Raw genomic sequence first — 23,134 nt, forward strand, 5'->3', positions numbered from 1 at the left:
CCTTCATTATCAGTGTGAGACAGACGTGTAATGAATTTGTTCAGAATGCCCAAAATCAAAGTACATTTACATGAAGTAAAGCTTTAACTGTCACAAAATATTAAACTGTCAAATTAATGGAAGAAGCTGGCAATAAATTTAAAAGACTGTTATATCACTGAAATAAACAGCAGATCTTTCACAGTGCAATTTCAGCAATGCAGAAGTCCCTAAACTCACTTCAGGTTTTTTGTTTTGGTTTGTTTTGGTTTTTTTTAACTTAGATTGCTCATAATTATTCTGTAAAGATAGCACTGAACAGAAGGAAAAGTAGTCCAAACATTTGGGATATGTAATGTAGCATGCCATCTAGATATAAAGCCCATCCCTTATTCTGGTGTTGTCTGACAACCAATTTCTATTCCTATCTCCCACTCCCAACCAGAATCAACCACTCCTACCATCTTTTTCCATCTCATGAGGGCTTTTGTTGGCTTTCCCCAAACTACTTCTTTCTAGAAAAGCTTGACCTTGAAAAGTCCTAAGAAACATAGATATGATCCTCCCCCCTTCTCCTGATCAGATTGTCTGTCAAGAATGCAAGCAACTAAATGTCTCAACCTCAACAAATTTAGTAATTCCAAAGATTCAGCATATTAGCATGCTACCAACTGGGAAGGGGAGCCATCCCAGTTACTGAGAAAATGCACAAGCATTCCACACATTGTAGTTCCTAACTCCTTTGCCTTTAAAAACCAAAGAACAGTTACAAAACAAAACAAAACAACCAAGAAAGCCTAAAGGGCGTTGGATATTTTCTTCTCTTACTCATCTACTTTGACCTTTGTGGTATACACTGCCTTTCTTCTACAAAAGAAACCGTAGTCGTCCACCTTCCTCAGTATGAAGGTCAGCAATAACCAAGCAATTTAAACATTTTAGGAAAGTTTCCTCCCTAGCAGTGTAATCTGCAAGTTAAACTAATTGATGAGATCCCACAGTAGATAGAGGAGGAAGAACTGTGTGCATGAGATGGAAGGCCCAGAAAGTTTTATGCGAAGCTGGTAACTTGCCTCCCACTGCTAGGCAGTCTGCCGTAAGAATCCAACACCCTAAGAGTGATAGGGTGGGATGAATTGGTATGAAGCTCTAACATGTGGTCAGTTTGGGGACCTTGGTTTCCATGTATGTCCCTCCTTAGCGCTAATGGCAAGATGACTGTGGATGTTCCTGATGGCTAATTCACCTCAAATGAAATTTCCTCCTCCTTGCCGTGCCCCCCCCCAATCAGTTTTGATTCCAAACAGTCTGAGATTGCCTCTTGGGAAATTAATGTCTTGATTTTTTTCCCATAAGTTTTATTGAGTTTGGGTACAAATTATAAAAAGCGAATGGATCTTGCTAAGACAGGCATATTCTTCACATAAGGAAGAAGGTATTCAGTAGTTACAACACTATTCACACATAAATCAGTTTGGAAGGTTCAGTCCTTTACTAAGCCACAGACCGTATTAGCCACTAGGCAATGAGAGGAACTGCATCGGACTGTATTGTTTGGTGGCACTGCATTTCATAACAAGGCTTGTGAAGAGGAACTGGAGTTGGTCACACTGTTTTCTTCTACCTGAAGTCTTACTCACAGCATAGCTAGTATGTGTGAGTATACACTCTGACAGACATCCAGGAACAGAAGACTCTTTTTCTAAGAGTAAGATTCTTTTTACAGTATCACAAGCCAGTTGTTAAACTTTATTTGATTTCTCACAATCTTTTACCTTATTGTACGCCCTGTTACATATTTGTTATAATCACTTCACCTTTTAATGTCAAATTAACGGCTGACAATAAAGAGGTTACAGAAATAATGTAGTAAAAATAATTCACTGATAGTTACTGTTGAGAAATTGCATTTAGAATTTAATAGACTGAATTAAATTGAATGAGCTCATTATTAGTGTCATAATTTAAATCCATTATTTCCATAAAAGTTTCTCATTTTCTTCATATAACTTATCTCACAACTCAATTGCTCATGATTATAAATTATATTATGACTTCCTAATTTGTTTTTTCATTTGCTGACTACACATTCCATAACCAGTAACAGTTCTTTTAGCTAAGTAATCTGCCAAGTTAGAAAAGATATATACAGTCTTTAGCTTCTGTAAATTACATGAACCTAAAAAATAAATATGCAAAAGACTACCATTTTTGCTTAAAAACTAGAAATTGAAAGAAAATGTTAAATATTTTGTATCTAGAGAACTATAGTAATACTGTAAGTAATTTTTCAGATTCAGAAAAAAATGTCTCATTTAAATTTCTATGAAATAGGATCCCATTTCACATTCCCTCCCATTATATCTGTGGTGTTAGGATATACTGTGCCATCTCTGTCACCCATGAAAAGAATGCATTTTACTTTAATATACAATGATGATGAAATCTTCCTTTGAAAATGGTGCCTTCATAAACAAAATATAATTCATGCTTCTGATTTTAATATAATACTGCCTCTCCCTTGAAAACTTCCTATACTTTTACTTCTACTGACACTTCATTATGTTTGGCTCTTTTAATCTTTTATTTACCACTGCTCTTCCCTTCATGAATCATTTGGGAGTCTAGTATGTTAATGGTACACTATAGTTCTAATACTGACCCCAGAAACACTGCTCCTCTTTTCTTCTAAGGGCTCTGTCAAGCAGAAGTACTGCACCATTTCTTATTTTTTGAGGTTGAGACTTCCAGAAGTTGAAAGAAACATATTGCTTTGATGGACTAATTGTTAAAGAATAAAGTTAATACTGTTACATTGCAAGTTCTTACTAACATAAAGATGGCTATAATATTCAAAGATCTTTCATCTTTGAGATAAATCAGTGTTAACCTGGCTTTTTTTTAATGGTGCCTTGTAAAAGCCCATTGATTATTGTAAAATACATAGCAGAAAGAGATCTAAAAAGTTCTGACTGTGCTTGTGCTTAGAATACATTACATGAAAAATGTCTGCAATGAAACTACAGGTTTTCCTACATCCTTAATAAAGAACATATGAAATTTCATTATGGCTCCCCAAATGTGTACCAGCTTCAACTGTCCCAGTTTGTAATCCACCAAAATTCCTTAAACTAAAGAGATGTTGGGGGTTACCTTACTCTGTTCTCTCAGAAACACAGCTTATTATGGACACTGCTGACTGAAGCCTCTCATTCCCCCTCGTCATTCTGGAATGGATATTTTATATGAAAGTAACTGAAAATAGCTGGCAGTGACCTGTTATAACATAACATGATTAACCTGAAGACTTATCCATTATATGACTTCAAAAAGTTTTTGTTAGATTGCTCTAATTGCTCTGATTGCTAGAATCAGACAGCTCTGACAAGAAAAAGTTTTTTCCTGCTGTCATTCATGATGCATAATAGGATTTGCAGTCTGTGTACATATGAATAAAACTCTTACAGAAGCAAAAGAATGCAATGATTTAGGTCCAACAAACCATTTTTGAAATGCCTGTTCCTTCCTTTATCTTGTTAGTAGTCTTTTCTAACATGTTTTGCAGTAAGCACACATTGACTACATGATTTAATATGCAGTGATATTGTTAACTTATTGACCAGCCTGAATAGAAAATGCGTAGTTTTGAGTACATACTCACAGACACAAACATTTGAAATACCATTTTTGGCTGTAGGCTTCTATTTCTCTGTCTTTTTTAAAAAAAGAATCAATGCCACAAAAACTGCAGCTCACCATTAATGCTTACCTATTTTGATAAATTATTAACACATAGAGTGCCTGTAGTCATAATGCCCATTATCTTTTCATGTATCAGAGAGCTCATGAATACAGATAGTTTTGTATGTAACTTCTCAGTCTGCTTGGAAGGCTGTACCAATATTTTACTTGGGACATTCTGAAAGCATAACATTTACTGTGGAGATACTGTCCATCCATGCACCACACAAGCAATTTAGTTGATAGTTCCTGGAAGTGTTGGCTTACTGCATGTACACGACTGAGTAGAACATCATTAACTGATGTCATCTCCCTTGACTTGTCCAAAGCATTTGACACTGTCCCACATGACATCCTTATGTCTAAACTGGAGAGATATGGATTTGAAGGATGGACAACTTGGTGGATAGGGAATTAGCTGGATTGTTGCACACAAAGAGTTGCAGTCAAGGGCTTGATGTGAGGGTGGAGACCAGTGACGAGTGGTGTCCATCAAGGGTCCATATTGGGATCAGTATTATTTAACATCTTTGTCAGAGACACAGACAGTGGGATTGAGTGCACCCTCAGCAAGTTTGCCAATGACACCGAGCTGTGTGGTGCGGTTGACACACTGGAGGGAAGGGATGCCATCCAGATGGACCTTGACAGGCTTGAGAGGTGGGCCCGTGCGAATCTCATGAAGTTCAACAAGGCCAAGTGCAAGGTCCTGCATGTGGGTCAGGGCAATCCCAAGCATAAATACAGGCTGGGCAGAGAATGGTTTGAGAGCAGCCCGAAGGAGAAGAAGGGACTTGGGACTGTTGGTTGACAAGAAGCTCAACATGACCCGGCAATGTGTGCTTGCAGCCCAGAAAGCCAACTGTATCCTGGGCTGCATCAAAAGAAGCATGACCAGCAGGTCAAGGGAGATGATTTTCCCCCTCTACTCCGTTCTCGTGAGACCCCACCTGCAGTACTGCGTTCCCAGGGCCCCCAACATAAGGAGGACATGGACCTCTTGGAGCGGGTCCAGAGGAGTGCCACAAAAATGATCAGAGGGCTGGAGCAGCTCTCCTGTGAAGACAGGCTGAGAGAGTTGGGGTTCTTCAGCCTGGAGAAGAGAAGGCTCCAGGGAGACCGTGTAGCAGCCTTCCAGTACCTGATGGGGGCCTACAAGAAAGCCATAGAGGGACTTTTTACAAGGGCATGTAGCGCTAGGACAAGGGGTAATGGCTTTAAACTGAAAGAGGGTAGATTTAGATTTGATTCTATGATCTACACCTACAGTGGATGCATCTCGGATTTCTGAGTGCCCCGAAGCCTGGACATCCTGAGTAATGAACAAAATCTTCACATTCTATTACGTTCACCTTTCAAAATCTTACTACTTATTAAGCAAAATAGTTTCACATTTTATCTTATGATTTTTTTAAATTACGTTAGAATCAAGATCTGAGACCACAAGCAGAGCTGTGATGAAAACTGTATTCATCTTACAATATTTTTTCTCTGAGAAATTACTAGGACATTTTTACTCTCTTAGAGTCAGAAAGTGAGTATTTAGTTTTGATGGTACACGGAGGTGAACTCCCTCTCCACTTTGAGGCATTCAGAGTTTCTGGAAACATCAACTCCTGTCATTTAAAACAAGGATATTAATCCTGTGTGTTAATTCTCCTGTCTATTAAAATAAGGATTGTAATTTTAGCCAGTCTCAAAAGAAAGGCTGGCCCTTTATTAATGAGCATACTTGAACCAGGAATCATTCCAGTAACTAATACAGTATTCTCAACACCTACAAGCATATGAAACAGAAATACGAAACCTGCAAAATGTCCTATTTGTACCAAGTAGTGTTTTTTTCTAATTCCTGATTTCTGCTTTTTATGAAGAATTGCCTGTCAATCCACCAGGATCACATTCTGCCCAAAATATATATATCACAGAATACTTAAAAAGTCATGGTGTGTTGTAGAGATATATCTGTGAGAAATATGTAAGGTTAAAGTGAATTATTCTCAAGTCAGCTTTTAACTCATATGAGACTCTAACCAATTAAATTTAGCTTAGTGGCTTAGTTCATCAGTATTTTGAACAACTGCTCAATTTCTGTTGCAGGTTTATTGGAAATACCGAGTTTCATTGCAACCTCTTCATAGCATTATCTGAAAATTAAATATGAATGAATGGAGGAAATTAAAGCCTGCCATGGTTGTTGCTTTCTCTGCAACTTAAAGATGATCTGCAAAGTTAAACTGAAAACTTAGGTCAAGCATAGACTGTCATGTTATGGATAGGTCCACACTCCTGGAAGAACACTGACAAAAAAACCCCATTTATTCTAATTACTCAGAGGAAGTAAGTCTCAGCAAGATTATAAACCAGGTGTGTGAAGGAGGTATTAACAATTTTCATGACATCTAGTCACTTAGGAGGGTTAACCATGTTTTGCCTATACAGCTCTGTACTTCTCTTTGGACACAAACAGACGGTATCAAAAAGGGTTCTGGAGTTGCATTTTCCTTCTCTCCTGGGAAAGGAACTGTTTGTAAATACTAGCTAGAAGTGTTGAATAATTTTAATTTAAAAAGATGCTGAGCATGAGGCTAAGATTGTGAGGCTCATTATGATATTAATGCACTCAGCGAAGATGTGTAAAAAATTGCTCAGCGTGGAGGGACAGAAGAAGCCCCTTCCACAAAAATGCCCTGGCCACCAGTCAGTATATAGAGGGATCATCTGTTCTTGATCATTTCTGTTGATGTCTTCTTGTCTATCTTATAGAAAGTATCCAAGTATTAATCCCAGTTCATTTACTGAAACCCACATTTCATCTGCTAGCTAGACTTTCCAAAAGTGCTGGCTAGTCTTTCTCTGTCTTTTTGACTCTAAGAATAATTAAATAATTTTTACAATATCTGTACAAGTGGAAACACAGAGGGTTTATCTGAGAATATTCTACACCCTAATGGTTGGTGCATTCCCTTGTGAGAGATCTTAACTCAAACCCATTGTTCACCTGAGTTAAAGCAAGTTTTTAAAATTCCATCTCTAAAGATACTATTTTAACAACTGAGATTTACATGGTATTCAGGATATTCAATAGTAGAACTCCTTCCAAGTAATTTATTGGAACACTTCCAGTTCCCATACAATACATAGATGTTCACTGAACTAAAAAGAAAGCAAATGAAATTGATTCCTCTATCCACATCACCTCCATAGGGAAGAGTAGGGAGATGCTTTTAGTATGGTACAAAGCCTCAGGAACTATTTCTGACACTGGCCTATTTCAGTGGGTTCCGGATGCTGAAAAAGAGGCCATGGAAAGGCCTTTCCTGGAAAAGAATCATATAAATGATGTGAAGGTGGAAGAAATGCCATATAAGTGGAATTTTAGAGTTCGAAGTTCCCAGTTTACTGAAAGAAGACTGAAAGAGAACTCTTCTACAGCATTTAAGTACTGTAAAAGGGGTAGAAAATGCTAAGTATTAATGTGTTTTTCCAATCCAGGCACAACACAAAATGATAGTTAGATGATGGAGCCAAAGAATATAGATGTACAAACAAATTCAATTGGATAAGCACAGTTAAGAAGTTGTAAAACATCAACTACAAACATTTTGTTTAAAGTACACAGTATTTACTGCTCTCCACTATCAGCTTCTAGGCAGTCTATGAATCCAAAGACATGAAATCAAGTAGCGCATCACCATCTGTTGTCACTGGATTCCCCTGCATCCTGCGGCAACCTTATTCACAGCTGAGAATCAGGGACTTCATAACAGTTCTGGCACAAAACAACTCCGTACCCTTGGTTAGGCACAGGATCTGAAGAAGCGCCTTCACTGTCCAGTTTTCTTCCTATTGCTATATGGCAATAATGTGTTTCAGCAGTGAAGAGTACAACCTCACCAGAAAACAACTGAGCACGAGTATTGCCTGCTGGCCTTTTTGGCCCTGAACAAAAACTAATTCACAGAATGGGATCAGAATTTTCATGCACAACATGAGGGAAGAGACAATCCTGATTTCATGTGCTTCTAAGATACAAAACAAGGGAAACTTTGGATTTTGAGGGCAACAAAGAGACTAAAGAAACATGCCCTGAGTTCAGTGATAAGGTTGTTGCTTTGTCTAATCCCTAAGCAAGATGATGTGTATCTTGGGTGAAGGTTACAAGGCAGGATGGTAAGAATACCAAGGGATTACCTACTAGCATGTAATCATGAAGAAGATAATCCTGGGTTCTGGCTTGTACAAAATCTGGCAGAGCCTGCTCTAAAAGTCAATTAGAATGTCATTTATTAGATTAGCAAATCAATTAGATTGATTCTGTAATCAATTAAGTTAGCAATAAATATTCACTTGAAGACAATTTAGTCATAATTCTAAAATTTTAGACTGTGCAAATGAACATGGTAAATAACATACTGCTTGAAAATTTGGCCTAATGGAAGAATTAACTTATTTAATTGTTTTATATATTACATATTATGTATAATAATTAAAACTTGATATAAAAAGATGCACAATACATTTATAAGAACTAATTTAATGTATGCTTACTACAATTATTAATAATAATTATTTTAATTATTAAGTTATTAATTTAAAAATCTAATAAACAGCAAAATTTAAAAAGTCAGTTGCCTTAGTTTTTTCAGGTACTGCCTCATAATCACAACTACAAACTAGTAGGTACTGTTGTTTGAACTGGTAATCATATTTTTTCTAATAGTTTGGGGTAGCCATGGTTTTGATCACCCAGTGACTTATAAGACTCTATTTTTAAGATCTGAAAACGTATAAGATGTAGTGCTTAATTACAGAAAGCGGCAATTTAGATACTAAATATCATCAAATATGATAGCCCTATCTGTAAAAAAGGAAAACAGTTGCCCTTATAGTATACACTACACCAGAAACTCTGTATTTCTCTCTAATGGTATCATGAATATGTCTGAAATCCCTTGGAGTAATTACATTAAATTGCACAATATAACAGATGCTTTTGAACACTGAAAATACCCAGCTTTCTGACTTACTTGCTATATTGTGCATCAGCATTCATAGTGCTGCAAGAAGCAATGGTTATCATATAAAAAACTGGAATATCCATTCGTATCATTGTGTTTGAAAATCCCTAAGCTATAAATTGTTCTTGGCTTAATGGTGCTTATATGACTTACACATAACCCATGTATCATCTCTCGCAGTACAAATACAGACATAAAAATAAAAATAAAAATAAAAATACCCTCAGTTTCTCTCAAATGTAAGAAGCACCTAAGAGAATGAAAGGTAAGTCCATGCTGTCCATATGGAAAACACACTTATCAAAGAACTACTTACTCTTCTGCAAATTGTCGCTTTTCAAGTTTATGTGTATCCCTGGAAGTGTTCAAGACCAGGTTGGATGGGGCTTTGAGCAACCTGGACTAGTGGAAGGTGTCCCTGTCCATGGCAGGGGGGCTGGAACTAGATGATCTTTAAGGTCCCTTCCAACACAAACCATTCTATGATTCTGTGATTCTATGATTCCCCTAAAGTGAATGGAATTAGGTCTTGATTATCAGAATTAAAATAAAAGACAGTGTAACTCCTCCTGAAGCAGGTCTCTATCCCAAGAATCTTCCTGACTTCTGTCACAATACTGGAAAAGGAATAGTCAGCATAGTTACTGAGGGGAGTAGAAAAATAGTCACAAATTTAATGTCATAACCAAGGGTCACATCCTTAGGGATTCGTATGTCAGAGGCAACAATGGTTCAGTACTTAGATAACACAGCCAATTCATCAGCAAAGTTAGCGAAAGGTGAAAAAGAAGGAGAGAGTGGCACTGGGACAAAGACATGGCTTCTTATTCACACTTCATATATGTTGATTCAGGGTCAGAGGACACAGCCCTGTGGAAATGCTAGGTGATTTTGCAGTAAACAGACTTGAAGCCTGTACCTCTGAACCCAAACAAGGAAGAAAGGAACCTTTTGGAGGTTATCATGAGGACCTGATGCATGAGATTGTACAACGAAGACAAAAATTCACTTGTGTCACTTGATAAACACCAAGACATCTGAGAGTAACTTTAAACTACTGAAACTACTTTCTCTTCTGAAATAGTTTAGGCTGAAAGACTGAAGTCCTTAGATCTTGTAAGTCCTAATTGCTGTAGCTAGGTTCACAGCAATTATATCAGCAAGATCTACAAAAGCATGAGGGAAAGGCCCAGAGGAAAGAGAAGTTTCTAAAATCCACAGAGCCATAAACTCTTCCCAGTGAATACACAGCAGATTTTCCACAATTTTCTAAACACATTCAAGTACACGGTAACTGTATCAACTCTCATTGGAGAAAACCTGAAGTAGACACATTTCCCTAGAATAACCAGCAATTCACATAGTTTCTAGATCTTTTACCCAAGGCTATAGGAAGGAAAGGAGAGGCTGAAGTAGAGGATTTTGAAATCCCCAAGATGGATTTGATGGTCCCTCTCCTTATACTGAGTAGTGGATCATATGAAGATCTTTCCCTTAAGTTTGACAGATATCAAAAGGCATCAGTAATTAATCAAATTTCTATTTGGTGCAAGCATTCAGAAAGCAATAAGATGATACACCATACTCTGTAAATGCTGCTTGAGGAGGAATTGACCCTCTTTATTAAGTCACAGGAGGATTTTTAGTCATTGTACATTTAAATACAGGCAAAGTGTCCTTTTTGGAAGGTGACATCAAATGATAGGATCTTCTCATGACTCCTGTGGTCACGAAAGAAGGAGGTTATGTGGAGGACAGTGTTGCAAGTGCAGGAAAACTCTGCCAAGTGTAAGACTCCTGTATTCTATTCCTGTTATTCTGATGTGAACCAGTGAGCTTACATCAGCTGTTATGCCGACTGCTTCAAGTAAAAAATGTCATATTGCTTTCCTCCTATGAAACAGCAGCCCTGAAATTGAGATGCAGAATTTAGTCATCCAAGGAGGAACACAATGTGCTGGGACTAACCACAAGTTATAGTAGATTGTAAATTGCAGATTGTTCAGATAATAGCAATGAGAGAAACATAAAGCATTCCATTAAGAAGTAGACTCTCTGTCTGTCTGTTCTTGCCCAGTGAGCAGAGAGAGCTTCCGTAGCATGAAAGAAGAGAAGGCGTACTGATGTTTACTCTCATTTTTTCCAGACACAGTTATGGAATTTGCCTTTTTTCAAGGTCCTCGTAGTGCTTGGAATAATCTTCTTCCAGTGTTAGCAGAGTAGCTAAATACGCATGAAGTTAGCAAGTATTTAATCTTGATGGTAAGGTTCATGACTTTCTGAAACTACTAAGGAATTATTTTTTTCTTATATCTGTCCTTTGGCCATAAAAGACAAGAAAAATGAGCCTTAGCTCAGGAAATAGGCTCCATCCAATAATATAGTTTGTGTGGGTATCAATATGGTGTATCCGTGTACCGGGAATATGCTTGTCACAGAAATGGCAAAGTTTAATACTGCCCTGTAAGGAAGACGCTGGCAGAGAAACATGAAAAATGGGGGGGGGATGTATAATAAGGGGAAAGGAAACAGCATGTGCCTAAAACTGGAATACTCATTCTTCATCAGCTTCACTGAAATGTAAACAAAAGTAGCAAGAAAAAGAAATGTAGAAATAAAGAAAATAAAAAGGAAAGATGAAATTTACAACAAAAAGCAAAGAACCCTATGGGAAAAGAGTCATGCCAGCAAAACTCACAATGATGGTGCCCTGACTCAGACAGGTACTTCAACAGAACTGAGGTCAAATTGTTCTTTCACTGTTGCACTGTTGGCATGAAAGGAGGCAGGGGCTGTCCTCTGCACATAGCTGAAGCAGTAGGAAAGAGACTTCAGTCTGAATACCAAACATCCAATTTGCATCTATGTACCGGACAAATTTTTTTAAAATTAAAATATCTAAGTACAATAGGTGCAAAAGCTGTCTCCCCAGTTGAACAATTTAAGAAAGAAGTAAGTTAGCATGACTGCTGGTCATTTGGATGAAGCACTGAAGACTTCAGTGCAAACTGACCAACATCTGAAACCAAGAAGCATTCAAAGGAAGTTTCAAAATGAATTTCATAAAATTTTCTTTGACAAATTTCAGTTGTGGAAAGAACTACAGTGGCACTTCACAGTTGACGTAGCATGACTGGTAGAGAAGTCAGGAGGTTATGACAGTATTTGGTGCTCAGGGCAGGCTACTTACATTGCCAAATAAGCATGAGCTAAGGAGTCATAGACGAGAGGTATAAAAGCAGCACGCTATCATTTATTAACAAGATTTTCATATTAAGAAATAGAAGAAGCATGCTGAAACAACCAGTACTTGGTTACAATGTTTTTCACTAATCTCTGTTGATAGGAATTAAAGACCTGAATAATCAGGAATTTGGACATAAGACAAAAAGACAGGAATTTGTTTTTGAAAAACTCACAGATCTTCATCACTAAATAAATTTCATAAATTCTAGGCTAGAAGATCAAGCTACTGGGAAAATACCCAATCAAACAGACAAAAAAATGACAAAACCCAGTAAATCAAAGGTTCCTAAATGCAGGTCCCACACCATATCTTAAGCCTTGCATTGTTTACTTAGATATCCCAAGCATTTAAAATGGCAGTAACTATGTATATGTAGCAATCCTGATTCCCATTCATGCTGTCTTTTACTTTGGGATGTATTTTTCTAATGGAATCTGTTGTAAATATGTAATTTATGCTTATAATGCTAGTAATAACATTTATTCAAGATATTTCCCCTGAAAAACAACCTGGCAGTATGTCTCATGCTAGTCATTTTGACCCATGAAAATCTTAGACTCAAAGGAATCCACCTTTTTTCCTTGAAATAGTTAACCCACTATTTAATACACCAAGATAATGACACTCTTTAAATCTATATCTATATATATCTTACCACTAGATCAGGATGACATTTGTAAGGAAAATTTTATTTCCAAGTACAGCTCACAGTTTACATTGCACTAACTGTTGTTTCACACCATTCAAGCAAACTGCTCTGAGCACAATTTATGCATTTCACAAAATAAAACAAGAAAACAACTGCTTTTTTTAATAAGCTACAGGAAATAAAAGAGTAACATATGAGGGGCACACATGCACAAACCTTTAATGCTATTCTTTTTTTAAAACATGTTCTGTTTTATTTATTTTGTGTAGGTACTTGATTACCTTAGTGTACACTTCAAAAGTCAAACAGAACTGCCTGAACACAACAGAACTAGTCTAAAATCACTACCCACATGTTAGTACAAAATTGTTCTCTATGCGATAATCACCATTTCTTTGCCTAATCTATTTTTTTACTGATAATCCCCTATCTTAAATAGACAAATGTGAGCACCAGAGTGGCTTGTCTATCTCCCTGCATGCTGTAGCTGATGCTCTGACAAGAGTAACAGATTTCTTGAGTTCTATCAGTTGAGATGCCAACTTTGACCAAATGTTCCATCTAGCAAAGCGTGAATGCACGGAGAATCAGGAAAGTAGATCTCAAGTGTATGCTGGTGGCAATCCAACCATTGTAGCAAAATCCCAAATATTAACTACACCTTCTAGATCACCGCTTCAATCTTGATCCATTCCAACCAGAGAGAAAGCATAATTTTTGCCATACAATGTCAAAATCCTGACTAGACTAGGAATATCCAAGTTTCTGAACTGAATCATAGGTTTCAAACAGTTGGTTTCCAGGTTTTGGCAGTTCTGACCTATATCTTCCCCCTCCTTCCTCACTCTCAGTTCTTTTCTAAAACAAAACCAATCTCCTTCCACTCTTTCAAGCTTCTATTTTCTGTGCACTTAACCCCCATCTACTTCATCCTTCTAATTTCAATTCTTGACTCTCTATAATCTCCCATGTTCCATCCTGATGGCTTCAGCTCCCGTGTTGATGACTGCTCTGATCTCAAAGATAAGTATCATCTCTCCTCATTGGACTTACGAATACGCTTCAGTGTTCGTAGTCAACAAAAGGCCATTGCTTGCTTTGATTAGCTTTTCATCTGGGTCTATATCTAGTCTTTTTTTATTAGTTCTTCTTTATCCCTACTCAACTATCACTGTGATATCACTGTGATAGAATCAGTTCATTTGTTCACATATTATTCTTCATTATTTCATGACTTTCATGGTAGTCATGGTACCAGATCATTGGTACTGATGATTCTTCCATCCCCTGTTCCCTCTTACCTGTCATTAGTCACCAATTCTCTCCATCCTTCTAAAGCCTCTCCAGTTTTGTCCCTCCTTTTCACTGTAATGTCCATCTTGTGCTCCTTCATCTCTGTATGCTAACAGCCACGTATTTTCCTCCTAGGATGCTAGTAGTGCACCAGTGGCCTGCTCACTTGCTCCATGACAAATTTGTTCTCTCATTTGAATGGCTAACCAAACGCATTTCTCAAGCTTAACTGACTTTTGTCTCCACACCTTTTTGCTGCCTTTATTTTCCAACTCTCTGCGCCTTTTATCTCTGAGTCCCTCTGTGCACTAATTACAAGAAAACAAAGAAAACATAATACAACACAAAATTCATTATCCCCTTGGCATTTCCTCTCTGATGCCTTCTATTTTTGTATTTCTGTCCTTTCTGTCAGTGGTGAAATTTTTACTGTCCTCTCTTCTATAATCTCTCTACCTTGCAGCAGTGAAATAATTTTGTCCTTCCTCCTCATCCACTCACTTACCCCAATTCTGCTTTTCAGTCTCTCATTTACCTTCAGATCTTTCCCAGAAAGTACACGGGAAATATATTTTGCCTTTCCCACCACAGAAAAAAAAAACCAGCTTTGACACCACTGGCCTCTCCAACAGCCCTGCTATCCTTTTTTTTCTAAACTCATTAACCACACTACTTAGAATTGATCATAATCACCAGCATCTACCCAGTGCATGCCACTGAAACGACTCAGAGTATATCAAATCAAAAGGTCTATCTAGTCTAGTAAATTCTCCCTAGAAGTGCCCAAAAGTAGATGCTTAGCAGAAGAAAGAGTGTGAGAAGTACAACTACTGTATCTATGCTGGTGACTGACAGATCTACTTTTCTGTTTCAGACTTCTCTCTCCTGTCAAAACTAAAATATTTGTCTGCACCTTTTGTACAGAACTTACCATAGATTTAAGGTCATTAAAATCTCCAGGATTTTCATGTCCCAACCTTTCTCAAGCAGTATGGATTTGTCTGCCAACCCAGGAATTGTCTTAAATTTAAATATCTATTCGGATCTTCCTGCTCACAATATTTCTAAAACTTGCAGGTGCTTTCTATGTAGCATATCTAAGACTATTCATATATATAAAAAAATCATTTCTCATCATCACTTTCATCTTACGTCTCAATTACTGTAACACAGCTTTTAAGCTCATGACAAATGTAATTTTCTCAGCGACCACAAGACTCCTTCAAATACAATTTTTTTAGTCCACTATTTTGACCATGTTACTGCCCTTCTTTCTCTGCTGTGCTAGTTCCTCTCTTCCCCATCATGACAGATAAAAAAGACTTGACTTGAATTCTGAAGTCCTTCCAGGCTTTTACTGACATATTAATAACCTTCTAATGACTACTCAGACATTGAATCTCATCTCTGTTCAGTTCATGATACCTATCTCAGCCAAATGTTTTCTTTTCTAACAGCCCTTCCATGCTGCCTTCCATACAAAGGGTGCCTGCAAAGCTTCATTATTTTCTTTTCAAGAGGCGTCCTAAAACTCATCCCATCTGACATGCCAAAAGCTCAATGAGAGTTAAAAATGGTTAGTGTACAGAGCCCACTGGTTTTACATATCCCCATAGACTCGTCCCTTACTTCTTGTTCCAACTCCTTTGTAAATTGTCCAAAATTGGGACAATTCTTTTTGTTCTTTGTGTGCGTTCACATATTGAATAGCACAACGTATCCTCCTGGTTCTTCGTTACAGGCAATGTAACAGCAGTAACATTAGTAGATTGTTGCTAGTACACAGTCTGGTTTAAAAAGCACAATTGGAGATTTGAGCCTTCTCCCTTTCCCCTTCTTAGTTATGCCTACAAAAAGTAAAGGTTTTTATCCAGCTGAGCATAGTCATTAGCCATAACTTTTACTAAACGTTTACTACACATTTTTTCTGGACACTGGCCTCCATATTGAAGTATCTGAAGTACTTGACTTTTGCACTTTTTAATACAACATGCATATACATACATGCAGTCTGCTATAGAGTCTTGCTCATGCTTATCTAATTGATGCCAGTGAGACTATTCAAATGAGTGAGGACTACTCACATTTACAAGACGTGTTAATAGTCACAATTCGAGCCACTGAAAACCACACAACTCACGAGCCATAGTCCACCTCCGGTAACTAAAACTTGCTTAAATATTAAGTACAACCTGAATTTTTTGTCTATGTTAAGAAATCAGAATTAACAATTCAGAATTTTTTTTTTAAATAACTGGTTTGTGATTTTTCTGATGTCAGAAAAAGTGTTGAATTGTCATGCAATTAGCTTTTAAATTGCCACACTGATCTACTGTATCGCTTTTGGAATAGGTCCAGTTCACCTAAAGTACCAGAATATAAAGTTTTAATGAAGAGAAGCACAGGATATATTTAATATCTAACATAATACTAGTTTATGACAGACTAGAGTAACAGTCTAGAAAAAGCTCTAAATATCTTTGTTGGTCACTTTTATAGAAATGATGGGGTTTGGCACCAAAGTGTATTTTCTCAACCTTTGCATGACTATATTCCACTTTTAAACATCATTTCTGAATCTCACAAGAGAACTGACATTCTCCAAGATACATTCACGCTTAACTGCAAGTCTAGTGAATTAATTTGCTAACAGCTTAATAATTAAATAGCACCAATAAAAAATAAAGCAATCTGTTTATATTTCCTTTAGGAAGAAAATCTGTACAAATTATAAAGCTTAACAAACCAATGTAAAAAATATTTCTGCTTGTGCTTCCTTTGTTAATCTAAAATGTAATTCTAAGTGGGTTTTATTTCCAAGTCAGACATTGAATTCTCCCTCCTTTTTAAGCTGTTTCAAAAACCTTCCAAAACTCCCTGCCCAAAGCAATATGTGTTCCACCTCCCCTCATTATAGTTTGGGGGGCTTTCTAGTTATTAACATAACCTTGCCTATTATTGAATCATATTCCACGCCCCTACACAGAGCAAGTCCAGCAACATGAACATGTGCTTTCATTAATGGACTAGTGCAAGGTTAAATACATCTTTCTGATATGATCCTGAGAAGGATACTGACAAAAACCCAAATTTGCATTTCTCTGTGAAATACCATATCAAACGCCATCAACTTGTTTGTGTGCTCATCTTCCACTGTTAGCCCATTGGTTAATTTGTTAATTTTTATGTTTTAAGATCTGTTCCTATATTAAAAGTCTATGTGTTTCCAGGATTGAGTTCTTAAAAGTGAATTAAATAGTAGTTGCTGAAATATACAAAGTGACACTGGAAAAATTTCTGTTGGAATAGTCACTTACCATAGTAAATTTTGTTCCTTGAATGTACTGCCTCCAAAGAGGCCCCCCTTTGGGATTACTTTCCCTGCCGTGAAGCAACAGAAACCACAGAAAATGTTAGATATTAAATGGAGTATTTACATCTATTCCAATGTTCTGGAAGAAAACATAGAAAAATCTCCTACATCTTAACTCCCTACGCATTGTTACATTCCATAAATACATGAGGTAGAAGTAAACCTGAGGAGCTGGTGTAAATCTGCATAGACAATTCACTTGAGAAAAAGTTATTTTGGTAAATAGCATCCTTTTTCTCTCTTATGACACTGCCTACACAGATCTAATAAGTAAATGACTGGTAGAGACAATTCTGACAACAGGGACTGAGGTAGACCACTAGTTGTAGAGAGAGCGAACTACTCCTGTCCAATACTGTATCTAATGTAATGCAAGAAGTCTTGCTTGCTTGGGAACTTCTAAGTACATTAGCTACCTCAGTGAAGACATTGTAAACTACTTGTGTATTGAAACGGTCTAGCCCTTAGCTTTTTACCAAACCTGACCAAAAAGTTACCTGAAAAAAGGCTTTTGTGTAGTCAAGCAAATGATTCAGAACCTGCCCGAAAGCTTAAAATGAGACAGCTTCAAATACAACCAAGACAGCTGTTAAAAATGGCTGATACTATTATACTTGGGAATATGGGAGAGGAGTGAGGGCATTTGAATACTGATCACCCTTATAAAAATACACAGATGATTGCACTTTTGAGACTTCCTTTTAGATTCTGTAACTACAAGAGGAATACTCAGTGTAAGAGAATGAGAAAGGTACTACTGCGTCCCTCCAAAGAGATGCGTGACCTTTCGGGTGTCAGGAGTTTGACCCCAGGAATGTACATCTAACTTATTCTTTGAGTATGCAACTCCATGAAATCTTTTTGTATGCTATTTTGTCAAGAATAAAAAAGGACAGACTTAAATAATTTATGTAAAAAAAGAAAGACAGGGTTAAGAATAAATCAAGCATTTTTTAAGCTATTGAAGGAGAAACATGAAACTATTTGCCCCTCCCACCCCCCCAAAAAAGTGCCATAACTCATGAAGAGAATGGCATTTAACTTTTGGCTCTTCAGTTTCTTTCTACCTCACTTGTAGCTCGGCCAGACTTTGTTGTCTACTGTGTCACCTGCTGACACTTTCTTTCTTCTTTGCTTCTGTTTTCCACAGAAATTGAATAGTTGTTCTTCAAACTGGGGCTTGAATCTCTTGTCCACAGATAGGTGTATAGCGACATTTCAGGTGTCTTTTAATTACCCGCTTGGCCTCCAGCTGCAGTTCCAGAGTCTCTCAAAAGTTGTGTCACATCTGCTATCCTGTGTAGATATTTTGGCTACCTTGGGACATCTCAAATAGTACTAGATGCAGGCAACCGTGTCATGTCTTTGCTGTCAAACAACTATTTTCAGAGACTGTCATTGCAAACTGTTGCTAATATAACCTTTGCTAGGAAAAGGATGAGACTGCTGTGGATATACAGGAAATAAAGATTTTTAAAAGGTTAAAAAAAGCCAAAGGATCAAACAGAATCCCATGCCAAACCACCAGATAAAGTCTATGTAGAAACAGAATCTACCACCTTCATTTTCTGAAGCGTTTTACAAATCCATTGCTTTTTTACATCGTAAAGGTTCTATCCAGGAAAGCTCATCAAAAAGTTTCCTTTGTGGATTCATAAAGAAAAAACTTGAAGTCATAACTGCCTCTGAAAGTACCTGCACCTAATCTGAATGGCTGTAAGCAAATACTCCAGATATCCTTGCATCCAAGGAATGCTTATCATGCTCACACAACTGCTATTACCATCCAAGCATGTCTTTTCTATAAAACTCCAATCAAACTCAGGCACAGAAAAATGACCTGAGTGATCTGGCCTTTGAGAGCTCCATCATCTCTGAGATCATAGGATCAAAACTAAAAAAAGATACAATTATCTTACTAAATGTGTTCCTCAGATGTTATGAAATACAATTTCTAGGATGGAATTCTAAGCCCCTAAGGAATTCTGATATGCAAAGTGGTATTAAGGCTTCCCTAACAGATCTGCTGAAGCGTTGAGTTTCCCCTCCCCTCTCCCTGAACATGCTACCACTATAATATCCTAACTTCCAGCTGCATGTTGTGATGCTGATAAAAGGGAGCTGTGAAAAATGCGACTGCACATTTCAGCTTCTGGAACAGCTATTGGTGGACAAAACTTAAAGAGCATTCTGCTACTCTGGATTGTGCCGAGACCGAAAAGTCACCTCCTTTCACTTTTTTACAGTAGATGAATACACAGTCAACACAAGTTGTCTTTGCCTCTCTCCTCTGGACCCCAAGCTTGAAGAATGAATGAAATCAACCTTTGACTGAGTCTTTAACAAACTGTAAAGCCATGTTTAAAGTTTAGAAGGTGAACCAGGGGATCCAAGTTGTTCTGTCATGTCGCAGTGTGACTCGTCTAATTACAGAATTTAACAACCTCTGAAGACCATTTCTATGGCAAGCCCAAAGCTAGAAGAACATAACTGAATCAAATGATCGCACATTTCAATAGGTAACTGGTCTTAAAAACTAACTTTGGGTGGGTGCAAGTGCTAACTGGTGAAGCATATAGGCTCTTCTGCTGTATTTTCCAAAAACCTTGAAATAAATGTAAGAATCATTTTGTTTTTAAAAATTACTGGAAAGACATATTTTTAAAAACAAACAAACAAATTACCTGGCAAGGCTTTTTCATTTTAATTGCTATAACATGGTATCTGTAACAGCAGAGTTCACAGGTCCATGACCCTCTTTCACTTATCCACTTTAACAGGCAAAGCTGATGCGTGTATCGTACTGACCCATCGCAGCGGCAAGGATTTAACAATTCACCCTGAAAAGGCAACACAGAAACATTAATTGTAAGGGAATCTTTTCCGGACATGTATACTCAATACCAAAACATTTACAGGTCTGTAACAATGAACTGGTCTTGACTTCAGTATGTGAAAAAGTGTGTGGTTTTGGCTACAAAAATACTCAAAAATTAAACTGTCTTAAAAACACCTAGGTGCTTCTAACGAGACAAAGCCAGATAACTGTCAATGCATGTGTATGTACATACATGAAACAAGTGAAAGATTACCGTGCATCAAACGGCAGTAGCATTAGCCCTTTCAAATACCTCTAATGGTACCGAAAGCGGTTAGACGCATTTCTCCAACAGTTATTTGCAGTCATCACTAGGAAAGAAGCAGGTGACGTCAGAGAGAACCATGCTCTTGGAGCAGGGCTCTGCGCTGTCCAGCTAGCCAGCTCTCGGGCAGGACCTCAAATAAGGGAGGTGAGCGCTTCCCCCAGTAGTTCACATATTTCTGTATTATGTAAATGGGCTGTTCTCTTCTTTCCTCGGAAGGATTTTTTTTTTTTAAGCTAAACTACACGACAAGCTATAAAATGCTAGTTAGGGGTCCATTGCTAACACTGTGTCCAGTAATGACAGAGAAGACACTCGGCGGTCTTCTCACCATCACCGGTAAGCTAACACTCTCTCATTTGACAGCCTAACAGAAACCTGAGAAATTCGCATCGCCTCAAGCCCCCGTCCGGAGAGCCGGCGAGCGTGACGGCAAGAAGATGTCCGAGAGCGCAAGCCAGCCGCGGCAAACCTCCGACTTTTCCTACAGCTTTTCCCCGGCCGTCGGTCACAACCACCTCGCTGGGCAGCCGAGGCTCGCCCGTGCCCCTTTCCCCCCGCCTCCCCCGGCAGCCGGCAGCCCACTCCCGCCGCTGCCCCGCCGGGCGGGCGGCTCCCGAGCCCTGTCCCCGGTGCTGATCGGTTCCCGCCGCCCAGCCCTGCCCGCTCCCCGCCGCCCGCCGCCCCCGGCAGCGGGGCTGGGGGCGGTCGGGTGTGAGGGGATGAGTCGGTCGGTCCGGCCGGCGCTGAGCGCGGCGGGGCGCGGGGCGGGGGGGAGCCGCTCGCCCGCCCCGCTCCCTTCTCCTCTCCTCTCCTCACCTGCTCGGGGCCCTGGAAGCAGATCTTGCAGATGGGGCCGGCCCCGCCGGGGTGGCTGCCGCTGCCGCTCTCGCTGCTGCACACCGAACGGGTCTCGGGTTTGTCGCCGGCGGCGGCGGCCCCCGCCTCGGCGCGGCCGCTTTCCGAGCCGCCCCTCCGGCCCTCGCCGCCGCTGGGGCCGCCGCTCTCTCCCTCCTCCGGGCCGTCCCCGCTCGCCTCCCCCGGCTCCCCGGGAGGGACGACCACGCTGCCCCCGGCGCAGCTCATGCCCGGGGCGCCCGCTCACCGCCCGGTGAGGGGGAGGACGGCCCAAAGGGAGGGAGGGATGGCGGCGAGGCCGCCCTTCTGGCTGCCGGCAAGGAAGGTGACCCGGGGCGGCCGCCGCCGCCTCCCCTCCGCCGACGTTCCGCCAGCCGGCTCCGGAGCGGCGGCTGTGTGCCTGTGAGGGAACGCGTGGGGCGGGGGTGTGCGTGGGTGAGCGCCTGTGCGTGGCTCCGGAGGCGGCGGGGCGGAGCGGGGCGGCCCGAGTCAGTCACCACAACCGCCGCCTCTCCTCAGGCAACCCGCCCCCTCCCCCCGCCCCAAACGCCTTCCCCTGGCCCGGGCGCCTCCCGCCTTTTTCGTCCCTCCCCTCAGCACCGGCTTCCCTCACAGCCCCAACGGCCGCCGCCCCGCCGGGGGCCAAGGGGGCTTAAGGCCCCGGCCCCGAGTCGCGGCAGGTTGGTTTTCCTTCTCCTCGGCCCCGGCAGCCCTGCGAAGGACCCAGGCCCTTTAAGGGACGCTGACAGATCTTTATTTTTGCTTTATTGGGTTCTTCGTTGCGGGAGATTGCACTTGCGAAAGCTCAATAGAACGAACGTTCAACAGTTGTTCTTTGGGTGCGAAACAGCAGTCCTCCTAGTCTTTTGTGGCTGCCCCCCCCCCCTTTTTTTTCAAATCCATTACATCACCTCATTTTCAAAATTAAATCTGCTAAAAGCATCATGTTCAAATACCTTCAAAAAAAAAAAAAAGCAAACCCACAGTGGTTAGGAATTCTTTGAAGTTTGGCTGAGGCTGCTAAAGGAAAGCATGTGTGAATTTCAGCATCAAGTATAACACCAGCGCGCATTCATCTCATGAAAACGACGGCGACTGTCTGCTCGGGGAAAGAGAAAGAAAAAAAAAATCAGAAAGCAATTGTGAAGCCATATGCTCTTCCATAGCCACATTTAGATTCAAAGCGTGATGAAATCACCCGTCTTGTCCATTGGCTGCTTCATATGTAGTCTCAAGATGAGGGTGTACCTGGATGAGCTCAGCCACTGCCTTCACCAGCCGTGTTTTGATAGGAGTGGCTTTCTCCATGTGGACATTTCATCAGAAGACCAAAGAAACGAAACGGCACTCCTCGGCCCGTGATCACGATTGACAGGTGGCTGTCAATCTCTCTGGAGAGGCTTGCTGAGTATACACCAAATACCTGGTCCGACCTTTCGGCCTGGCTGGAGACTGGTTCAGGCAATACGCTATCTGCAGAAAAGCAGCAGCCCCATATTGCAAGAGAGTGCCATTGAAATTAATTGGGGCAAGGTGCAGTTAAAGCCCTTTCGGTCCTCCTACAGTCTGCATCTATTGCGATACATACACTAAGGACAAAGAACAACACCGCTGTTTGCAGCGGTGCTCTAAAAAAGTGCATTTTCAGAGGTTGTCTTCCTGTAGTGAAATAAGAGGTACCATTATACCTTTTCTCATCATCCACTAGTGTCCTCTCTCATGAAAATCTTTGTTCTGATGGCTCTGCATTAGCTAAGCCAGCGCTGGCCGTTTAGCTTGGCGTTAGGACAAGATGCTCCAATCCTAAAATTACTTTTGTTCGCAAGGTGG

At 39.9% G+C, this 23,134-nt stretch overlaps 1 protein-coding gene across 1 annotated transcript in view; it reads right to left on the bottom strand.

Moving 5' to 3' along the window:
- The window catches only part of MARCHF11 (membrane associated ring-CH-type finger 11), a 32,472-nt gene extending 10,680 nt beyond the window's left edge, over positions 1-21,792 (bottom strand). Inside the window, exons 1-2 of the mRNA XM_069808890.1 lie at positions 21,266-21,792; positions 19,988-20,143 (exon numbers count right to left, since the gene is read on the bottom strand). Coding sequence (XP_069664991.1) covers positions 19,988-20,143; positions 21,266-21,532 — 423 coding nt within the window. The 5' untranslated portion in view covers positions 21,533-21,792. The remainder of the gene's footprint in view (positions 1-19,987; positions 20,144-21,265) is intronic.
- Positions 21,793-23,134: the final 1,342 nt, after the last annotated feature.

The sequence above is a fragment of the Haliaeetus albicilla genome, chromosome 21, assembly GCF_947461875.1.
Source record: "Haliaeetus albicilla chromosome 21, bHalAlb1.1, whole genome shotgun sequence".
Taxonomy (NCBI): Eukaryota; Metazoa; Chordata; class Aves; order Accipitriformes; family Accipitridae; genus Haliaeetus; species Haliaeetus albicilla.